The 22,473-nt window shown below is 33.0% G+C and overlaps 1 protein-coding gene and 1 long non-coding RNA gene across 2 annotated transcripts; both read right to left on the bottom strand.

Moving 5' to 3' along the window:
* Nucleotides 1-7,709: 7,709 nt before the first annotated feature.
* On the bottom strand, nucleotides 7,710-8,082 carry LOC106661343. Its single transcript, XM_014384643.1, has 2 exons — nucleotides 8,030-8,082; nucleotides 7,710-7,973 (listed from the first exon to the last, which is right to left on the bottom strand). The coding sequence occupies exons 1-2, from the start codon at nucleotides 8,042-8,044 to the stop codon at nucleotides 7,749-7,751; spliced, it is 240 nt and encodes a 79-aa protein (XP_014240129.1). The 5' UTR covers nucleotides 8,045-8,082; the 3' UTR covers nucleotides 7,710-7,748.
* A 7,113-nt stretch (nucleotides 8,083-15,195) lies between these two features.
* Nucleotides 15,196-16,503, bottom strand: LOC106661326. Its single transcript, XR_001339691.2, has 2 exons — nucleotides 16,278-16,503; nucleotides 15,196-15,385 (listed from the first exon to the last, which is right to left on the bottom strand). It is a non-coding gene; the product is annotated as an uncharacterized LOC106661326 (long non-coding RNA).
* Between the last annotated feature and the right edge of the window lie 5,970 nt (nucleotides 16,504-22,473).

Genomic DNA, 22,473 nt, shown 5'->3' on the forward strand with positions numbered 1-22,473 from the left:
ATATATATATATATATATATGAAAGTAATCTAGATAAATAAATACAGAAAGTCAGATAGAAAGATAAATATAGAGAGCGTGTATAAGAGAGCCAGAGGGTGTTCGTTATTGAAAAAGAGAGAGAGAAAGGGAGAGAGAGAGAAAGGGAGAGAGAGAGAGAGTGAGAGAGAGAGAGAGAGAGAGAGAGAGAGAGAGAGAGAGAGAATGATAGGGCGAGAAGCGTGTAAGGGAGGGACAGAATATGGTAAATATATAAAACGTCCGTGCATAATGCACCTAATGAGACAGAAGGAGGGAAGAAAAGACAGAAATGTCAATGGAAAGAAGAGAGAAGAAGAATTAATGAATGAACGATTCATTTATTTATAACGCAAGATTTGGTCTCAAGAACCACTCTTCCATCTAAAGACCTAAAGAACTTACATGTAAATAGAGAGTCAGAGCGAGAAAAGGACTTATATTTAAATTGGTTTTTTAAATGACAAAAGTAAGAAGGTTTTAAGAAAATTCAAAAGCTATATATTTTAAAATTACACTTGAGAGATGCGAAGGAAAGTTTCATGAAATTTGTTAACCCTAGCTAATTTAAAAACAAGTGGACACTCAAGATTCTCTATATTATCTTGACGTTCTGATAATATCGATGATTTCACAATTTAAGTCCCATGAACTGTAAAACATCCCTCCATTCTGCAGAATAAAATGGAGCAAAGTATTTTAAACCAGAACGTTCATGTTTTGTATAGTTATTTCAAATTCTCCTTATTTTTCTTCGGTTCAAATAATGTGTAGCTAACCATTCAAGACTGACTAAATAAATGCCATAAAAGATGCATCCAGAATACGTAGTGTTTTTGTTTTCAAATTACTGTAGTGACTGTTAAACTGTAATTAAAATAAATAATACGACCAATTCTGATCACTAAATACATATATATATATGTAATTAAAATGATAAAATTATAAATTACCGCTAACCTTCTAACCTTACTGCGTAAGTTTTACGGATTGATTGGAATATGTTTACAATTTTCTAAAATATTTCTCTTTGGTCTGTTATGCCTAACCTAGGTGGTTTGGGTGCTACCGAAAACCCTGAGACTAGATCATTAGCGGCACTCTGGGTGCCACACTCCGCAAACCCATTTGTTACACTTCCAAAGAAGACCAACAATCATTTTTCTTTCTGAGCCACCTCCTGGTAACGGTAGAAAGGTTGCATTTTGAAAGAAATGTTCTATCCGGCATTCAATGCCCTCTTTAAGGACGTCAAGGCAGCAAATGACCATTTTTTCTTACAAAACCGAGCATGGGTAACTTTTCGATTGTACGACAAGTGGACGATTATCGCCGATGGTAAATGCAGAACAGATTGAATTATCAATAATAGATTTTGGGACATTTCTCCGTTTTGTCTGCAGAGTACTGAACCTGTAATTTGTTCATTTCTGTTTGCCCATCGCCCTGTGTTGGTCTGTCAGATGAGTTTCAGCATTTCATCATCTTGATGTTTGCTTCTCCATTAAGATTAATTAATTATTTAACAAAATTAATAATAATAATATATTTTAAAAACGTGAGTACAAAGTAAGTTTATATCTCAAAATATAATAGACCAACAAGAAAAATGTCGCGTTATTATCATCATTTCTCACTCACTCTCTCTCACACTCTCTCTCTCACTCTTTCTCTCTCTCTTTCTCTCTCTCGCTCGCTCACTGTCTCTCCCTCCTCTCTCCCTTTTTATTAATTCACTTTATAATTTTCTTGGACAATAATTTAGTCTTATAGATCAGATAGAAGACCACAATTGTAACCTATAACATGGAAAGTCGACAAAATGATAAATATTATTTAACCTAAAAATAACTTTAATTAGTTTTTAATTTAATATAATATTTTAAAAAATTATAATACCTAAAACTAATTGTTTCACTATTTTTTTAAACTCCACTTCTACGTGAGGATTTTGATTTTCATACGCATCTGTTTTGTAAGAAAATCTGTACGTTCTGTTTTAGCATTACACTACAAGTTTACATCGTTTAAGCAATTTTTCCATGTCATTTATTTATTCATTACAAAAATTTCAACAATTTCTGAAAACCTATTTATTCTATTCCAACCAATCTTTTTTTGTTTTACTATTTTTAGCACTAAGGTTTCGTATATTAAGTATCGTAAGTATTATTTCTCCCCTCCTTGATGTTTTTTTAAACACAAAGCTCGTTTCAAATGTTTACATTTTTGGAAAAAATTATCCGGGTTACCTCAGGCCCAGTTCAACTTTCAAATTTTAAATATGACCTATACATCCTGACACATAATTTTAAGTTATTTCTTACGCTGAAAACAATGGTGCATTCGGATTTAAGTTGGTCAAAAAATGACAAAGTTAAGGCAAAACGTAAAAAAAACAGTTGTTTGGTTTGCCATTTATTAATCAAATTTCATGTTTGAACTGCCTGCTTTGTGTAAAGATGCAAAGATTTCCCCTTTTTAACCACTCGTCACCGGTGCTCAGAGCGATAAAGTCAGGGGAGATGAACTGACTAGTATTTTCTATCCTTTGCAGCGGTTCTTCAACTGTGGTTTCTGTGTTATGATTGGCGTAGAGACTGTTTTTTGAATGGCCCCACAGAAAATAGTCAAATGGTTTTAAATCGGGTGACCGAGGAGGCCACCTTTCCTGGAAGTTTCGATTCAAATAACGTCTCACCTACAAAGAATTGTGTGCGGGGCATCCATCAAGCTGGGGAACCATTCTTTGTCTCTGTTGCAGAGAAGCATCATCTAATTAAGAAGTTCTTATCGAAATTTCGCTGCCGGTTTCTTGTTGATGGAACAGCAACCGATTCGTATCTCGTCATATTGCGAGCAGCACGCATAAACAAACGTTTGTGGTTTACTTTGAGACGATCAAGAAATGTCTGGGAGTACAACTCAACTGCACGTTAGTTATTATTACTTACATAGCAATTCAACTAGTTTTCGTGGTCCGCTTGACCAACTAATATCATCCAATTAATTCAGGTTTTAAGTTGAGATAAAAAAGTCAGTGTCACGAGCGGGATTCGAACCCACGACCTTCGGCTTGATACGCCGCTTCTCTACCACTTGAGCTATCGTGACTTCGATCCCCTCGGGCACCCACTTCCCATCCCAACCCCACCTTTAGAATTTTCCCTCCTTTTTGCCATATTTCAAAAGTCGTGTAATCCATTTGATTCTCACGTTGGTGCCCGAGGAGATCGAAGTCACGATAGCTCAAGTGGTAGAGTAGCGGCGTATCAAGCCGAAGGTCGTGGGTTCGAATCCCGCTCGTGACAATGACTTTTTTATCTCAACTTAAAACCTGAATTAATTGGATCTTGTGTAGAATTAATTGAGTTGTAACAATCAAAGCAGTCAGGCTAATGTCTCTTAAGTGTTGTTTTGCTACTCCAGATCTGTCTGCTGAACAGCTATGTAATAAGTATCTAATAAGGGGACGAATCGCTTGGTGGGTCACGGATTTGGACATCACTTTTTTTTATTATTTTACAGTCCAAAATATCGGACATATATCTGCTACTTCTTATGGTTAAGACCTGGTTCCGGCCAAAAAATTTTAAAGTTGAAATTTTCCGTATTTTAATATTTTTATTTTGCTAAAACCATATGCGAATATATCTATTTACAGCATTTTTCATGTATATTGCAATAAAAATATAGTAAACTGTATATCCCGATTCGTACTTGCAGTAAAAAGTTAATAGAAGATATTTTAATTGAGAATATAGGTTTCACTGCTTGAGATAGTGAATTTCAAGTTCACCAACGCAACACAGACTTCATTCATGACTTTCAAAAAATTATTTGGCGTTCTGCTAAAGCTCGATATCTCATGGGAACAGTTTCATTCTGATCGAAAGGGTTGTAGTTTAAATTGTTTAAATTTATTTATTTAAAATTTATTTTAATTAATTAATTTTAAAAAATGCATTTTTTGGTCCTAAAATGGCCGCTAATCCTTTAAGTTCAAGGATCGTTATATTTGCGTACGTAAATAAGTAGGAAATGTCCTCTGTCATGAAAAATTATCTTATATCTCTTTCCATACATAACCGAATTTTGTACGTATGTTGTAGAACGATCTACAAGATAATTAGAATATCTCTCGTTCCCGAGAACACCTCCTTGGCCTTAGGTTGCATCTGTCCCCCGTTTTAGTCGTCCTCCGCCTCCCATCACCAAGATCCCCTTTGCCAACCCCGGCAGCGGAGGACATTGATTAATGACCGGTTCCTGGACAGTTGGCCCCTTTCCGGATAGCAGCCGGGCCCCTATCGCGAACGGCGGAGAGCAGAGTAAAAGGGACGCTATCGATTCAAGGAACGGCGAAAAACTCTTCACTTTCTTACCCTTACTCTGAACAGTGTGATTAATCTTTATTTTTAATGTTTAAAAAGCAATAATTACTAAAATATTTATATTTTTTTAAAGCAATTCACGCTACCTCCACTGAAGTAAGACTTATTATTTTAAAATAAAAACGAGATCGGGTTATGCACAAATGAAATAACGAAACTTTGGACGAAATTCATACTAATAAACAAATAAAAATCTATGGAATATATTGACCAAATGTTGATTTTATTTTAACAAACTAACTGATCTCAGACAAAGGAGGGAAAGAAATACATTAAGATTAATCAACCAAAACTCACAGGTCTACCAAAAATACATACACAAAACATACCTGAAATTAAACCAAACACACTGTTTAGAAAATCAACAGACATAATTAACAAAAATCAAAAATATAGAAGTTAAAATTACCAGCAAATTAATATCAGTTGAAATAATAAACATATACATAGCGATTCCGGTAAAATAGTATGACATACAAAATAATTAAAACCATTACAGTTCGTGGTCCGTTTGACCAATTAATTTTTTTCAATTAATTAATATTTATGAAAGGTATTGGTTGAGATTAAAAAGTCAGTGTCACAAGCAGGATTCGAACCAACAACCTTCGGCTAAATACACCGCTGCTCTACCACTTGAGCTATCGTGACCTCGATCCGCTCGGATACTAATTTCCCACCTCAACTTCACCTCTCGAAAAATGGCAAAAAAGAGGGAAAATTCGAGAGGTGAGGTTGAGATGGAAAGTTAGTGTTTGAGCAGATCGAGGTAGTTCAAGTGGTAGAGTAGCGGCGTATTTAGCCGAAGGTCGTGGGTTCGAATCCAGCTTGTCACACTGACTTTTTTATCTCAATCAATACCTTTCATAAATTAATATTTATACAAAATAATATTAAAGCTGATGATTTCAATATTTTTTTAATAAATGTTGTTAAATACATGAACAATATTTCAAAGTACAAATTTTCCAAAGTGGGCCCACTCCACGTTTTCTGTGTTATATTTTTTGATTATCTATATTCTAAAAATTCTAGATAGACTATACTTGAAGTATTCTGCTGTTCCTGTATTCTTATTTTATGGTCTTTGGTAACAGGGTAATATTCAGCATTGTTTTTGATTCTTGATTTGTTGATGCGTTTGATTTTGTTTCACACTACCCTTAATAAGTAAGCTGGGAAAGTGTTGATTGCCCGATAGCTCTTTCACTCTTCTTACCTATCAATAAAAGAAAACAAATTGTAAAAACAGGTGTTGACTCTTAGAAATTAGAACGCATGAAAATAGGTGAACCTCAGGAATCTGTTCTGGGACCACTTCTATTTCTTCATTTTCACTTCTTATTTATTCACTAGTGTTCGTGGTCCGCTTGACGAATTAATATCTTTAAATTAATTAACGTTTTTAGTTGAGATAAAAAAGTCAGTGTGACGAACGGTATTCGAACCCACGATCTTCGGCTAGATACGCCGCTGCTCTCCCACTTGAGCTATCGTGACCTCGATCCACTCGGACACTAATTTCCCATGTCAACCCCACCTTTTGAATTTTCTTATTTATTCAACTGATCTTTCCTAAATTTTCAAATTTACAATTTCTCTTCTCTGAATACATTAAATCAGCACTGAAAGGACAAAAATGCCATTGAAATAAATATACACCTTGAACGAGTAAATATTGTTTTAATGAATTTGTTTAAACAGTGGTTCAATGCAAATAGGCTTTTTTTTGACTTGTGTGGTGGCTTTTGGGTTCACTTAAATAGAAAAACTGATTATTAATTACTTATTTTTTATAGGGTCAATTCTGCACAAGGATGTAAGTATATACGCACATGCACAGAGCTGAACCTATTGTATAATTTACAATAAATTACTAGCCCTTGAGGATCACTCAACTCAGGTGTTGGCACTCTAGGGTCAGATCGCAGTCTTGTCCGTCCAGCAACCGAAATAGAGCCCCAGGGTCGATCAAGAGCTAGGTCATTTCAGCCGCAATCGGTTTCAACCACTCACATTCTTCCTCACTCTTAAATACATTCTTTCCTATTTACATACCATTCCCTCAGCGTGGTGGGGTTCCTCCATTACTCAATATTCCCCTATCAGAACGACACATTCACGCTAATAAATACATTCAGTGGGAGGCGTCGATTGCCGGAACGGTTAATGCGTTGAACTGCGGGAATGGTCCCAGGTTGGAATCGACATACTTACAAATGGGCTTTTATTGACACACTATTACACGTTCACCCTAATATATACATTCAACTCAACTTACATAAAGAAACTCAAAACAAGGTATCTATATTGTATTATAAATAGTAGAACAGCCCTGTTTCCAAAAACGGAACAGGGGACCCAAATACTCGCTACCTGCTAAAGCAAAATCCCCATAACGGGTGGCATTCCTAAAAACTAAAATAAAACTAAAATTCTTTACTTAGGATTGAGAAGCATGATGGAGCTATCAGAAACCTGCTGTGAATAATTACTTATGCAAAATTGTCTTGCAATTCCCACGTCCAAATTTTGCTAAGCGTTTATCCTCTCTTGCGCTTCTATTGAGAAGGCTCTCAACCCAGGTGTCGCTGAAAACCCTTATAAATAAATACTTTTCCCTAATTCCAATCAAAGTTAACATATGTTTACTTTTCACTTACCATCGGCAAAAAAGTCTTTGGTGAACTGAAAAGGCCAATGATTATTTTAGACAATTAGAAGTATCGGGAAGATGTAGGGAAAACTTTAAAATATTAAAACGTTGGTTCTTCCTTGCCTGTGTGTATATATATANTATATATATATGAGCGTACTTTAAATTTACATAAAAATGTCAATATGTTTAGAAAACATCAATCAGTACATAGCTTAAACACAAGAAACAAATCAAGGTTGTTTATTCCAGTATCAGGACTGAGAGCAGGTGAGAGCAATCAGCATTGGATGCTGAAATTGAACAACCTATTACCAGCAGAGGGCCAAGAAAAAATGGAAATAGTTATTTAGTAATTTAAAGTCAGTTCATAAATATTTTAGCATCAAATAATGTTTGTTTTTTTTGTTAACAGAAATGTTTTTTATTTTTTATTTTTTTTTTTAGGTTTGGGTGAAAAAGAGCCAGGAGCAACGGGGGAAATCGAAACTACAACCGAGGGTCTATGAGCCCAGAGTCGATCATGCTGATCACTCGACTACCGCGGTCTTATGGTGTCTTAATTAAAAAAAAAAAAATCCGTCTGTCCGAGTAACAATCGTAAGAAAGAATCAATGTTGGTTGGGATAAAACAAAACAAATTTAATTCATTCAAATTTAATTTGCTTAACAACAGTTATTTACAAATAAGCAGCTGTGTAAGGAGAAACGTAGGAGGCAGCATAGCTAGGAGCGTAGTATGGTGAAGCTGCAGCAAAGTACGGTGCTGTATAATATGATGACGCAACATACGGAGCGCTTACATAGGGCGCAGCATACGGCGAAGCGTAGTAGGAAGCAAGAAGGGCACGTTTGTCCCTGGGTTGTTCGCCGCTGGCTGCGAGAACCAAAGCGAAAAGAACGACCTGAAAAAGAATACGGTTCAAAACGGCTCGTGAACTATAGAGAATTGTACACTTACTGCAAGGAATTTCATGTTTGATGTAGCCTGGTTTAAAGACTGATACCTATTGAAGAACGCCTCGTTCTTTTATACCCACTCGGTGCGAAATCTGATTTGTATTCCAGAGCGGCCGAGGGTCACCTTCGGCGCCAAAAATTCACTCTCTTTGTCAATAATATTACGAAAGCATTTCGTAGTGAGCACAAGGTGATTAGTATTATTTCATATTATACTATACATTATACATCCAACAACATTTTTTGACTCCTGCGCGTCTGATGCTTGGTTTGGCCTTTTCTCTTTTTGATAGATTACTTCTGTTATTCTTGTATACATACATAACTTGATTATTTAATTTTATTTTTTTAATTGGGCAATTGTGAAAAAATCTATGCGAAGCGCAATAACTTACATAGATAAAATATGTAGATATATAATAAGAAAGAACAAGAAAAACAAAAACAATGGACAAGATATCCAGCTCGCATTTGATAACTTCATTATAAATTAATTTATTAATATCCACACCTTATTTATTTATTAGCTTCATAGCCAATCGCTTCATAACAAAAGAAATTTGAAATGGCAAACAAGAAAATTGTAAACAACCAAATTAATACGGGCGAACTCATTTTGCTAATGAAGGGAATGAGGCAACAGATCGAGAAGCAAAGGTAGCAATGAATAATTCGTCCTGGAATTTTGTTGGACACCTCCTGGAGTTCTAACTCGGATGGACGCACTGAACCGTTTGACTACTAATCGGACCCTGAAGGATTAAAGCCTGATAATAAAGATTTTGAATAGGCTCGGAAAGGCAAAATCACATCGGTATCGATTTCATGCGACAAACGATCCAATATGAGAATACCAGTCACAATCGGAAAAAAACATGGAATGACAAACTTTTTGAATATGCCCCCCCCCCTTAATAATATATGAATATTTTAATTATTTTAGTTAAATTTGTGTAATCATCAGAATTAATAAATTACCTTATAAAAGAAGAAAATAAAAATTACCCATTATGTGAGGTGTATATGCATTACTTATTCCTAACATAAAAAAATGTTTTTAAACTTATAATTTAGCATTTAATGAATTTCGTTCAAGGTACATATAGATAAACCAAAATCTGGCTGTTCAACTGAATTAATTAATTACCGTCCCATATGCCATCTGTCTAATATTGCTACATTTTTTGATTAGTAACGATATCATTGTCCCTCTTAGTAATAAATGTATTTATCTATTTATTTATCAATCGAATTAGTTCAAACGGGACTAGACCATAAGGTAGGTCAGTCAAATACATAATTCATATCCACTATTACCACTAAGTAAACAATTTTTTCAATTAATTAAGGTTTTTAGTTGGGATAAAAAAGTCAGTGTCACGAGCGGGATTCGAACCCACGACCTTCGGCCATACACGCCGCTACTCTACCACTTGAGCTATCGTGACTTCGATCCACTCGGACACTAACTTCCCATCTCAACCCCACCTTTCGAATTTTCCATCCTTTTTGTCATTTTTCATTTTGCCATTTCATTTGTCGCCGAGAATCAAATAGATTTCACGACATTTGAAAAATGGCAAAAAGGAGGGAAAATTCAAAAGGTGGGGCTGAGATGAAAGTTACTGTCCGAGTAGATCGAGGTCACGATAGCTCAAGTGGTAGAGCAGCTGCGTATCTAGCCGAAGGTCATGGGTTCGAATCCCGCTCGTGACACTGTCTTTTTTATCTCAACTAAAAACCTTAATTAATTGAAAGATATTAATTGGGCAAGCGGACTACGAAAACTAGTGAATTTAATAAGTAATCAATTATCACTAAACAATGACTAAGGGAACGACCAGGTTGGTGTGGATTTGAATCAAACTCTTGTTGATGATGCTACACTCCAAAATATTGAGCACGTGTCCGTCACTTCTTCTGAATAGGCCCTGATTTTCTTAAAAAAAAATTGAAAGTTGAATTTTTTTAATAATATTATTTTACCTTTCTTTTTTCTCAAATCAAATATATGAATATATCATTTTACAGCCTTTCTTAAGTATATTGCAATAAAAATATAGTAAAAACGATCAAAATTTATCAATAAACAAAAAATTCCTAAAAGCCAAATAATTTTCAGGTAAACTAGGTTTTATCGTAAACTAATATGAAATTTTGTTTTAGCACCTGGAGAGACCCTTAAATATAAATTTTCTTTTGAATTTAAATTTATCAATTTTTCCCCCAATAGTTTTTTCGATTTTTAGAAAGTCGTCATTGGAATATCTGATTGAAACGGCAAATTTTAATGTCAAACATACCATTTGAAAGAAGAGGAACGTAACGTTTTAACAACGTATATACCATAAAAATATATGAAACTTTTCTACAAAACAAATACACAAAATAAAAAAATTATTTGTCAGATATTAACCTCTTGTTTTTTTAATGGTAATAATACTCCGATTTTAATGTTTGATACAGCTTGACAATTTCTTTAAAACGAATTTCAACCATGAATATCAGTCTCCTAAGTTTTTGAGAAAAATGATGGTAGAGCTTGCACTTGGAATGTCGGTCACGCAGTCGTCGAAATTATCAGTCAAGAATTAATTTACACAGATTTCCTTGGAAGTCTAATGGTTTTATAATGCTAGAATAATGACAATGAAGTCAAATCCAAGTTTTGACCATTTTCTGGCCTACTTTGTTTACAGAATTTGTTAAAATATGCAAAAAAGCAGTATTTTTTATTTGCCTTTTTTAAATCATACCAAAATAGACTATTCTGCGCCATAGAACATTTTTCTTTTTATCTTAACCAACAATGAAATTATTACACCAAATATAACATTTTTAATCTTAACGATTTATGCTCTTCTAATTAAATTTACTTTATATTAATAATTTTTATTTATATTTTAATTTTATTTAATATGAAATTTCTTCGCTGGCAAGAAAATCTATATATAAGTCAATTAATTAAGGTTTTTAGTCGAGATAAAAAGTCAGTGTCACGAGCGGGATTCGAACCCACGATCTTCGGCTAGATACGCAGCTGCTCTACAACTTGAGCTATCGTGACCTCGATCCATTCGGATACTAACTTCCCATCTCAACCCCACCTTTTGAATTTTCCCTCCTTTTTTGCCATTTTAGTGTACGAGTGGATCGAGGTCCGATAGCTCAAGTGGTAGAGCAGCGGCGTATCTAGCCGAAGATCGTGGATTCGAATCCCGCTCGTGACACTGATTTTTTTATCTCAACTAAATTAATTGAAAGATATTAATTGTTCAAGCGGACCACGAAACTAGTGAATCTATATATAAGGGCTATATATATTACAACCCTATAATCACGACAATGAGATCAATCAAAGTTTTGACCATTTACTGAAGAATTCCGTTCGAATATTTTTTCACTATTGGTTACATGCAATATTAATGAACAGCACTAATTAACGTCAAAATAACTTCTGGCCTTAGCTTACTAACAAACCTAAAAAGTCTTTGTTGACAAGTGAAATTAAGTAAGCCCATAAATACCCTCACTTTTCCAAAAACAACGCATTCATTATAAATGGACATTAGCAAATTCAGGGAAGCAACCATACATTTTCATTGCGTTTTTCGTTTAAATATTTTCTTCTAATTAATCTATTCCTAAGATTATTTTGCTATAGTAGAGTTTCTTTACCTTTAAGTTTTTGACATTGTTCAACTTGATGTTTTAATTTAATTATAACATTTTACATTTTGTTAATTTGCTTTTTACTCTTTATTAATTCATTATTCTAAATTTATTATAATGGTCGTTGACCAGCAAAACTCCACCACATTCTCAACAAAATCCAAATTTGTCAATCGATCAATTTAAATTCAAACGAAAAATTAACCAAAATTTCATAATAATTTTACACAAAAAAAAGACTAATTTGCTTGAATAATATTTGGTTTTTAGAAATTGTTTGGTGATTGATAAACTTTGATAGCGTTTACTAAATTTGTGTTTCAATCTACTTAAAAATGCTGCAAAATCATAAATTCATAGTTGATTTGAGCAAGAAGAACGAGAAAATAATAACATTAAAACAACTCAACTTTCAATTTTTTTGTGAAACCAGGGCCTTCACAAAAAGTGGCGGATAAGAGTTCAATATTTTGGGGTGTAACATCACCAAAAAAAGTCTGATCCAAATCCTTGTCGCACCAACTTGGTCTTCCCCTTGTAAGATAAAGAAAATTAATACTGATAATTTTAACCACATGGATCTAAAAACATATACACCAGACAATAAAATCAAAATAATAATAAATAGTAGGAAAGTACAGATCAAAGTTTAAATTTAACTAAATAAATAAACTGTGAAAAGTGAAAAGTAAAAATAAATTAGTTAAAATAATAAATCGCATTCCCTCTTAGTTTTTCAAACATTTATAAATTTTTCTTTTGAAAACTTCTAGACTGAAACTCCAAATAGATCACAAGTTTTAAACTTGTAAGTTGAGGGGTGTCGGTTGCCGCAACGGTTTAGGCTTTGCCAAGGCGCTCATCAATGTAAGGTAAAGATCCTGGGTTCAAATCCATTGACCCTGCATTTGAACTCAACATACTTGTAAAACCCTTGTATAAAGAAAGAAAAAAATTTATTAAGAGACCAGCTATTATTACAAAAATTAGGCATAGATTATGGTTAGGGACTTAAAACAAAGCAGAGTAACAACTTCAAAGGCATCAAAAAAACTGTTAAAAAGCATCCATACAAAAATCATAAAAGCATCGGTCGGTCATAATCCAATGAATGTAAATTCAAAACCTTAAGAGCTGCATAATATGATCAGAAACTGCATCCAATTAAAAAAAAAAAAAAATAGTATTCAAACTTTAATTTTTATTCGTTCCAGGTAAGCAGTATAAGTCCTAGTCCTTTACAAAAGGAACCATAGCAAACTAGCATCCTCCAGAACTCTCCTGACCAAGGACTCATACCGAATTTTAGTTGCAAAGATGAAGTGAAATCAGATATCACTCTCTTTAAAAATAAAAAATCCCTATATGCTCTATTGAAGAAGGAGGAATAATAGTTCCAAATTGTTGTTAATGCCAACACCCAGCTCTAGAATTGAATCAACCCCTTTAAGAGGAGTAAGACAAAAGATATATATTCAAAAAAGAAAACTTCTTAAATGAGAAACAAATGTAATAACATTTACCAAGACCCTGTTAAGAGTGCACCAATTGTAGAAAGCAGATGTACTTCTGCAACAGAGAAATCTGCTACTCTCTCACCACTAAGGTTTTGTGTGGAGAGGAGCTGGTCTGGGTGTCTGGTTCTTGGTTCTTGCCTGGTCTTGTGGTGTCCGGTTCGCTGTGGGGGTGTGACCGCTTTTGATGTCCCTGCCCCTCCTGTCTCTCTCTGTTTTCTTCTCTCATCGATTAATTCATCATCAAGGCAGTTTTGACCCATCGTGGTTGTATGCCTTTATAATTAAATTTTAAAAAAACCTCATTCGTGGTGGGGGAAAGACAGCTGACACAAAAGGATCTTCCTTCTAGAAAATAAAGAAATCCACTCAAACGTGGCTCACTGACATCAGCCATGTGCAATTTTTGAACCAAAAATATGGCCCACAGCATCAAAGGCTTTCGATAAATTCGTGTAAACAGAATGGGCTTCGTGACCCCTTTCAAATTCAGAGTTTATAATCCTTATAAAGGCACAGATTACTGGTAGTGGATCAGAATTTGAAAAACCCATGCTGATTGAAAGGCGAACATCCTTAAAGGCATCTGACTAACACTAAAACTTTAGAAACAAACTAAGCCTTAGCAATACTTGGCAATAGGTCTATAATTCTATAAATCTGATTTAAGCTTAATAAACTGGGGTAAAATAAGAGCACATCCAATCTTCATGAAAAGTGCTTGTGCCAAGGGACAGACAAAACAAGCAAGCAGTAGGCATATACAATGATTAACTACATTTACAAAGAAAAAACTCCACAATACCAAAAGATTAAGAACTAGGATTAAGTTTTAGAGAATTAAGAGCTTTAATAAAATACTGCCAGAAGAATCAATATTGTTTAAGTCAGCATCGCAATATATCATACATCATACAACATAGTTTTCAACTTAAGGCCACGACAAACTTCAAATCCTCTCTGTTTGAAAATTTGCTCTAAATGTTTTCACTCACATATGGAGTGAGTACTGTATGGACAGCATCAACAAGTAAACATTAATGACGGTTGATCTAAATTTATAAAAGTAAAATCTGGAGAACCACAGGGCTCTTACTTGGGTCCCTTATTATTTTTCATCTTCATTAATCATATTGCCAAAGTTGTTTCTCATAATATTAACTTTTACTTATAACATTGAATTTTTTGAACATGTAAACGATATAACTAATAAATATTAATCCATTTATGTTTTAGTGACAAAGTTTACATCTTTAAATTAATTATTCTTTTGATGTTAAGGTCTTGGTTCAGATAAAAAGAATAATTAATTGAAAGAAATAACTAATAAAGCTCATAATTTTATAGGTTTTTTATTGTGTGGTCTAAGGGGCGGTGATGCTGCAATTTGGTCATTTACTATTTTTTTGAACTACTGTCTTCATTCTGGTCTGTCCAAAGTGTTCTCTTAATTGCTGGGTCTGCCATAATGCCACAATATATCTGATAGACCAACTCAGCAAAGATAGGTAGACCAAAATTACCGGTAACAAATGAAATATTTATCTTAAACTTCTAAAGAAATAAAAATTACAAACTGACTTAAATATTGACAGATTTTCATACAGAAATGTAATATTATATACACATTAATTGTTTTCAAACTAAGTTTTACTTTTGTGAATAATTTTATCAAATAATTTTGAGTAAAGCAATAAAGACTTTAATGGCAACTTAATTTAAAAGCTTGAAAACATTTTGTTTTCTAATTATCAATTTATTTTTTTTTTAGTTTTATGTGAAACAAAATGTTGTTGGATGTTCCTACTGTTATGTTTTATTGTTTTTAGGTTTTTTTATCAACTAACATCCTTGGATGCATTGTAGTTGATAATATTGACATTTACTCTCAGAAAATGATCCCAAGTTGAGGCAGAAATGGTCATTCATCCGTTTAACATTCATAATGTTTGCAATAGTTTTCATGCTGGCGGCTTTTCACTGGGCATTTGTTGGCAACAATATTTCTTCTAACTAATGCAACAAAGAAAAATCCCTTGGACAGAAGATTTTATTTTGTCATAGGTCTTTTCCTTCTTTTCTTTTTTTTCTTCTTTGAAACTCCTAAAAAGTAATTCACTATTTTGTTGTATGTGATCCTTCGATCCACTTTTCTGGTTCTTCGTGAATGGCTGAAATCATGAATACAATTATTTCAATGAATTTTGTCTATTTTATAAATTAAAATTTTAATCATTCTGTTTTTTAGAATTTACAGTATATTTCAATCTCAGGCGGTACAAATTAGTCAACAAATCAGCATACATGTATGCTCGAACATACAAAATGTAAAATTCTGTTGTTTTTCATTATTTTGCACTTTTAAGAAGAAACTAGGTTAAAAACATATAAAAACATTACTTTTTACTTGTAATTACAAAAATAACCAAACATATATAAATAACAAAGATAAACAACACAAAACATCTTGAAATATTAAAACTTACAAACACAGATTTGTATGATAAAAGTTCCTAAAGGACAAAGATAACCGCACTGGGTTCAACATGTGTTCACTGACTTGCTGATCAACACCCATCAACTTTAATCATCACTTCAAGCATAAATAATAAGCTTTATTTTATTGACATCGTTAACTTATTTAATAAATTGTAAGTAAGATGCAATGAAGTATGAATCTTGATTTCAGAAAACTGATCTATGAATTATCACATTTCTTAGGTTAAATAACAATAAATTTAAGCTGTGTTGAAATATTTTGCCATTAATAACATATATGCTATATAAGCATTATAAATATTTCAGAGGTGAGCCAAAACTGCTTCATTCCTCTTAAAATCATACATTGTTTTCTATTCAAGTAATTTGTAAAAATCCCATAATTTTTTATAGTGTAATTTGACAATATAGTCTTACTGCTTAATACGGTTATCTTTTCTTTACATTTAACTGATAAACAGTTTTATGATCAGTTTCAAAGAGTATCAAGTCACCAGTGGAGCCTCATCGGACTTCCAAATATACAATCCAAGATTCGCATGCAATTTCAAAAAAGTTATTTACATGTCAGAGATGATTTCCTTTCTTTTGCTACGCTCATAAGGAACGATATTAGTCCAAATTAGAATCACTGCTGCACAAGCTAAACCAGCACAAGGCCTTAATAACATATTAATCCAAAGTTAAATTAGCCAATTCTGAATTTAGGGAATCACTTTACTGGAAGCCAAGAAATCAAATTCTATTTTTATTGTAACATTTTTCTGTTTTTTCTTTGTAATTTTTATAACTTTAACATATGTTTAGCACACCAATTCTTTCTCAATAAAACAGGCCTGGTTATTTACACTTTTCCCCTCTAACATCTTATATTGTTTTATTTATTTTTCAATATTAATATACATGGTATTATATTGGAAGAGATAAAGATGCAAACTGACAAACCTTTTTGTGCTGCCATTGTAAGCTATCCTCAGCCAACTAGTCTGAAATTTACAATGCTTCTTGGGTATGGTAATTTTTGTTTCATCATTTCATTCAAATCATCTTATATGAAATTGTTCTTCATCCGACTGTACGATATTGAAATTTACAGAAGAAACGATGGCTGCCTTTAATAAGCTAAAAGAACTCATGAGTAATGTGGCCTTGTTGGTTCATTCCAGAGTAGACGCCAATTATTTTTGTGAAAGTGGACGCATTCAATGTGGCAATTTGCGCACTGTTGGAGCAGCAAACAGGATACTCCTGGCTGCATCCACTAATCACCTACCATCATCAGATATTGGAAATAATATTTAAAAAAGTATGTCTGAGGCTCCAATCTGTAGAGAAATGCTGGGTCATGTTAGGAAAAAACATTGCGATGTATGCCCAAAGCATCCCATGACCAATAAAGGGAAATGGATGGGTTTGAAACATTCCATTTATTTTTTGTTATTATTAAGGTGGCTCCAGACATTCAAGATGCGTCGAATGTCACTATACAAAACTGTAACAGCAGCTGCAGCAATGAGTTTCACTGTTGTCCATCATGATTGGTAACAAGTTGAGGACTCACATGGCATTAGACAAAAATATATTTGCTGTTAACGCACAAACTGGCTGGTTTTACAAACCCCACATGTTTGTATACATAGGCATGCTATTTGGCAAATGCTAAGATGAGCATCTTGAAACTTGACAAATCTTCGGCAGCAATCGGCTTTCGGCGAGTATCACAGGTCTGGAGCCACCTTTAGACAACGAAATATGTGCGTGTGCCAACGTCGCTTCAGTCTCTGCCAACGATTGATAGGTAATGATGAGGATGACAATTCACGGATTAAGGGGAACACTAAGCAGTTTCATACAGTACAAGTCCATATGGGGCTAGCAGGGCAGTGTAGTCTTTTTTTTTCGTTATTGTAAGTTTGGATTGCCTGTCAAGTAGTCTTTTTAGCATTACATTATCTATTTAGAAAAATTGAACAACACACATTATACCATTTATCATTTCTATTACATTATAATTGTTATTTTAGTTTTTGACAAAAACAAATAAAAAAAATTTTTTTTTTCTTATTATGTAGTCATATCCATAACAAAACATTACCCAAATAATTTTTTTAAATGTTAACCTAAATTTTTGATTACAACATATAGTTTGAGTATATGTAGTTATATTTACAACTATTTACATAATTACATGGAGGGGAGCCAATAATCAATATTATGCTTCACTTCATTAATTTAACTTCACTGCCTACTCCTCAACAGAAAAGAGGTCAGGGGCCATTTCCTCCAGAAATGGTAATGAGATTGTAGGGACAGGTTATGTCGCAAAGGCTTGGGCAAGACTACTGTAGTGTTGGGAATGGTAAATTTTTAAGGAATTAAGTTTTGGATAAATGGAATATTAAGGTTGTTGTGGAGGGTAATTTTGGAGACATAATATGGAACATTTATAATTTATTTGAGAGGGAAACCAAAGGGGCGATTTGATCACTGGTGACCACATAAAAGGAAAACAATTAATCATTTTAAGAAAAAATCATTTGAATAGTTGTACATCAAGGATTTATTCGCACTCTTTCAACTCACTAGAAAATACACTGTTTTACTTTGGAACACACTTTGCTACACTGTTTTATTATGGAATCCATAGAATTACAAACACTAAACATGAGATGATAAAAATATGATCTGATACTTTCTAAAACTCTTAAATAATGTGATTAACAATTGACAATTAATTAATTTGCTAAATTTCCATGTCCCATAATGTAGTACGAGACAAAAATATTAGTTTAGAAATCTAATACAAATTATTTAAAATTTAGTCCAATTACTCAACCATGAAAATGACTAATAAACTTCCTTTATGTTGTGACACTTTTTACCTTTTCTTAAGTAGATTTAAACTTTTTTTTAAATTTATATATATATTTTTTTTAATTTTTATCATTCCTTCTTACTTCTGTCATATTTATATTCATACAATTATGTGGTGTTTAGTGACCGTCAGTCAATGATTATTCGGAGATGGTGAGATGCAGTCTGGTGTGACGTAGGATTAGAAAATCATTTTCTTTATCATGCCAACGTTTTATTGAGATCATCTTCAGGGCCTGGGATTTACAAACATTGGTCAAATTTAACAAATACAAGTAGGATGTTTGAAAAAATGAATTTACGCAATGCAGAAAAAAAATTTTATATTCAATCAAATTATTTGTACTCACTCAAAGTTTTGTTTTCTGCGTAATTGTGTCATTCTTGTGTGACGTGTTGAGAGTGTTGTCGGGAACAATAAAAAGAGCAGTAACGTGAACAATACTTTTAATTATTAAACGAGCAATGCACAAACAGGTGGCGGCGGAATAACTAACAAAAACAAACTACAAAAGTACAAACTTTGTAGTACAAAGTAACAACGTCCCTCTACTACAGTTACCGGTGTTACCAACATTCATTTTATAAATTTATCTGCCAATATCCCCCCTAAATTTTAGAAATGAATAAACACTTTCTTTCATATTATTAATCAATTACAAAGAACTTGAATAACGTAATTTAAAAATAATATATAACATAGAATTCACATATAACTTATACATTATAACTTATAAACTAATATTATTTATATAAACATAATTCTAAAATTTCTAATAGTAATCTTAAAAATCAATTAGACCTAATTCCTTTTTGAAATGACTGAATTTACTTTTAGGAATTGCTTTTGTCATAATGTGTGGTGATTAGTGACCGCTAGTCGATGATTATTCGGAAATCGTGAGATGCGGTCTGGTGTGACGTAGGTTTCAGAAAAACATTTTCTTTGTCGTGTCAACGTTTCGATCTTTATTGAGATCATCTGCAGGGCTCAATAAAGATCGAAACGTTGACACGACAAAGAAAATGTTTTTCTGAAACCTACGTCACACCAGACCGCATCTCACGATTTCCGAATAATCATTTTGTCATAATATCGCTATTTGATCTTGACTTGGAATATATTTCACTTCAATGACATTTTCTGAAATTAAATTTCTTATAAAATGATGTTTAACATCAATATGTTTACTCCTTTTTGTTTCACGAGTGTTTGCTATTTTAATTACAGATTGATTATCCTCATAAACAGTAATCTTCATTTTATTTTTACCAGTGATAAATTCAAAGAGTTGTTTTACAAGCATACATTCAGTGATTACCCATGGATAGTGAGATATATTCACACTCAGCAGATGACAAAGCAACAACTGTCTGTTTCTTTGACTTCCATGATATTATGTTTTTATTTAACTTAATGACAAAACCACTGATACTTTTACGATCCCTCACATCTGATCCAAGGTCTACATCGACAAAAACATTCATGTTAAAATCACTGCATTGTGCCATTCTTGTGTGTCGTGTTGAGAGTGCCAGTGGATATTGCGGTTTTATGTTTATATACGTTGGATTTTGAAGAGGTGGGGAAGGAAGTCGGGAATAGAAAGACATTTTTGAGGAGTCGGCTTGTTTGAAGTGAAAGGAGCCGACAATGGGAAAAAACGTGGGTAAAGATTCGACCTGATTATCCTTTCAGGATTATATAGACGGGATAATTAGGGAAAGGAAGCCAAATTGTTGAAGAATTAGACTATGTAGAAATGTTTGATGTGGAATGTGACGATTGTTTTATATGTTATATTATATGTTTTGTATGATGTGATGATGACATATGTTATCGATATTGAATTTGATTAATGATATTTGCGTAGTTGCGACTGAGTTTACAAGTGTCTGTTCTATAATTCATGCTGTGTTTACCTCTGTTGATGTGAACCATTTCTAAAAAGTTACGTTTATGTTTGTTTTGTTCTTCGTGTAATATTTTTGGATTGTTGAAGTTGAAATTGTGTTTGTGTTCAAAATGGTGGGTAGCGAGTGTTGTAGGATTTTGCTTGGGTTTTTTGCAATCATAGTTATGTTGCTTTACTCTCTTATTCAGATATTGGGATGTAATACCTATGTAAGTTGCCGAACAATTTAAACAATTGATTTTGTAAATTATGTCAGATTTATTTTTTACTGGTGTGGGATGATCTCAATAAAGATCGAGCCGTTGGTACGATAAAAAAATGTTTTTCTAAAAGTACGTCACACCAGACCGCCTCTCACGATGTTCGAATAATTATTATTTATGTTTCAATTATTCATTATTGTTTAAGTATAGTTTAAAGTCTAATAGAACTCGTAACTGGGTATATTTACCTACATAAATAAGTATAAGTTATAACATCACTTTAGATGACTGTTTTTATTTGCTTACTACTCCATGTTTTATGCTCCTATATGTAACATAATTGGCAAATTAGTTTTATTTTCGTCTTTTGCATATGTTGTCTCCTCATTGAAGTTTAGTTATTTCAAAGCTGTTGATGGGTGCTGTCGGCTACTACAAACTGAAACAAATAGAATAATTATATTAATAGATACAGTTAGTGGTCCGATTGACCAATTAACTTTTTCAATTAAATAATTCTTATGAAAGGTATTGGTTGAGATAAAAAAGTCAGTGTCACGAGCGGGATTCGAACCCCCGATCTTCGGCTAAATACGCCGCTAATCTACCACTTGAGCTATAGTGACTTCCCTCCTGACACTGACTTTTTTATCTCAACCAATACCTTTCATAAAGATTAATTAATTGAAAAAGTTAACTGGTCAATCGGACCACGAACTCTAATGGATTTAGTAATTAAACTGAAGTATATTTTCACGAAGATCTCCGTGGCCATTTCATTTGTCGCCGAGAATCAAATAGATTACACGACATTTAAAAAATGGCAAAAAGGAGGGAAAATTCGAGAGGTGAGGTTGAGAAGGAAGGTTAGTGTCCGAGCGAATCGAAGTCTCGATAGCTCAAGTGGTAGAGCAGCGGCGTAGCTCGTGACACTAGCTTTTTTATCTCAACCAATACCTTTCATAAAGATTATATTAATAGAGTTATATATATATTTTGATATAGCGTGTCTCTTCTTCTTTTTTGTTGGGCCCGACCCTGAATTCGGAAAACCGAAAACAAGATCCCAAAGATTATTTACGATCGGACCTGACTACAATTATTTCATTTATCGATCAGGCACCTTTTATATTTCATTTAAACCAAAGTAAATACGACACCAAATGTTTGTTAAATTTGAATCTTTAATTACAATTTATTTTTACATAAAATGACAATATATATTTTATTAATTATTATTTTTAATTTAAAGAATCCTTTTATCCTATAACAAACCTATCTCAAATCTGCAAACCTTAATTTTAAAATGGTATTTGATCCTCGTTTTATAGTTTCATAAAGAAAGGTAAAGAAATTATTATTATTATTAAAATTTTGACCACCAAATTACAAAATACAATTAAAATATTAACACAACTTTTAAAATGAAATATTATTTCTTTTATTTTTCTTTATAAAAATATATACCCTTTTAAAACTAAATTACAAGTATTATTTTTTTATTTTGACGTCAAAGTAATAAAAATTAACTCACTTGAATAGTGTGCACACCAAATTTTTCTTTTTACTAAAAATAGCTGTTTACCCACATAAGCCAGAAAGGGATATAATCTAGGACTTGAAAAAAATGTATGTTTCTTGGCCTCTACTCCTTTCTCTGTTTGAGTGTGTGGAGGGGCATGGCGGTTCATTTAAATCTGAACGTGACNTATATAGATATAATGGTTTATTCGTATTCTTTCCTTGTTTCAACGGGGGACTAGAGGC

The sequence above is a fragment of the Cimex lectularius genome, unplaced genomic scaffold (assembly GCF_000648675.2).
Source record: "Cimex lectularius strain Harlan isolate CLEC.00 unplaced genomic scaffold, Clec_2.1 scaffold166, whole genome shotgun sequence".
NCBI lineage: Eukaryota > Metazoa > Arthropoda > Insecta > Hemiptera > Cimicidae > Cimex > Cimex lectularius.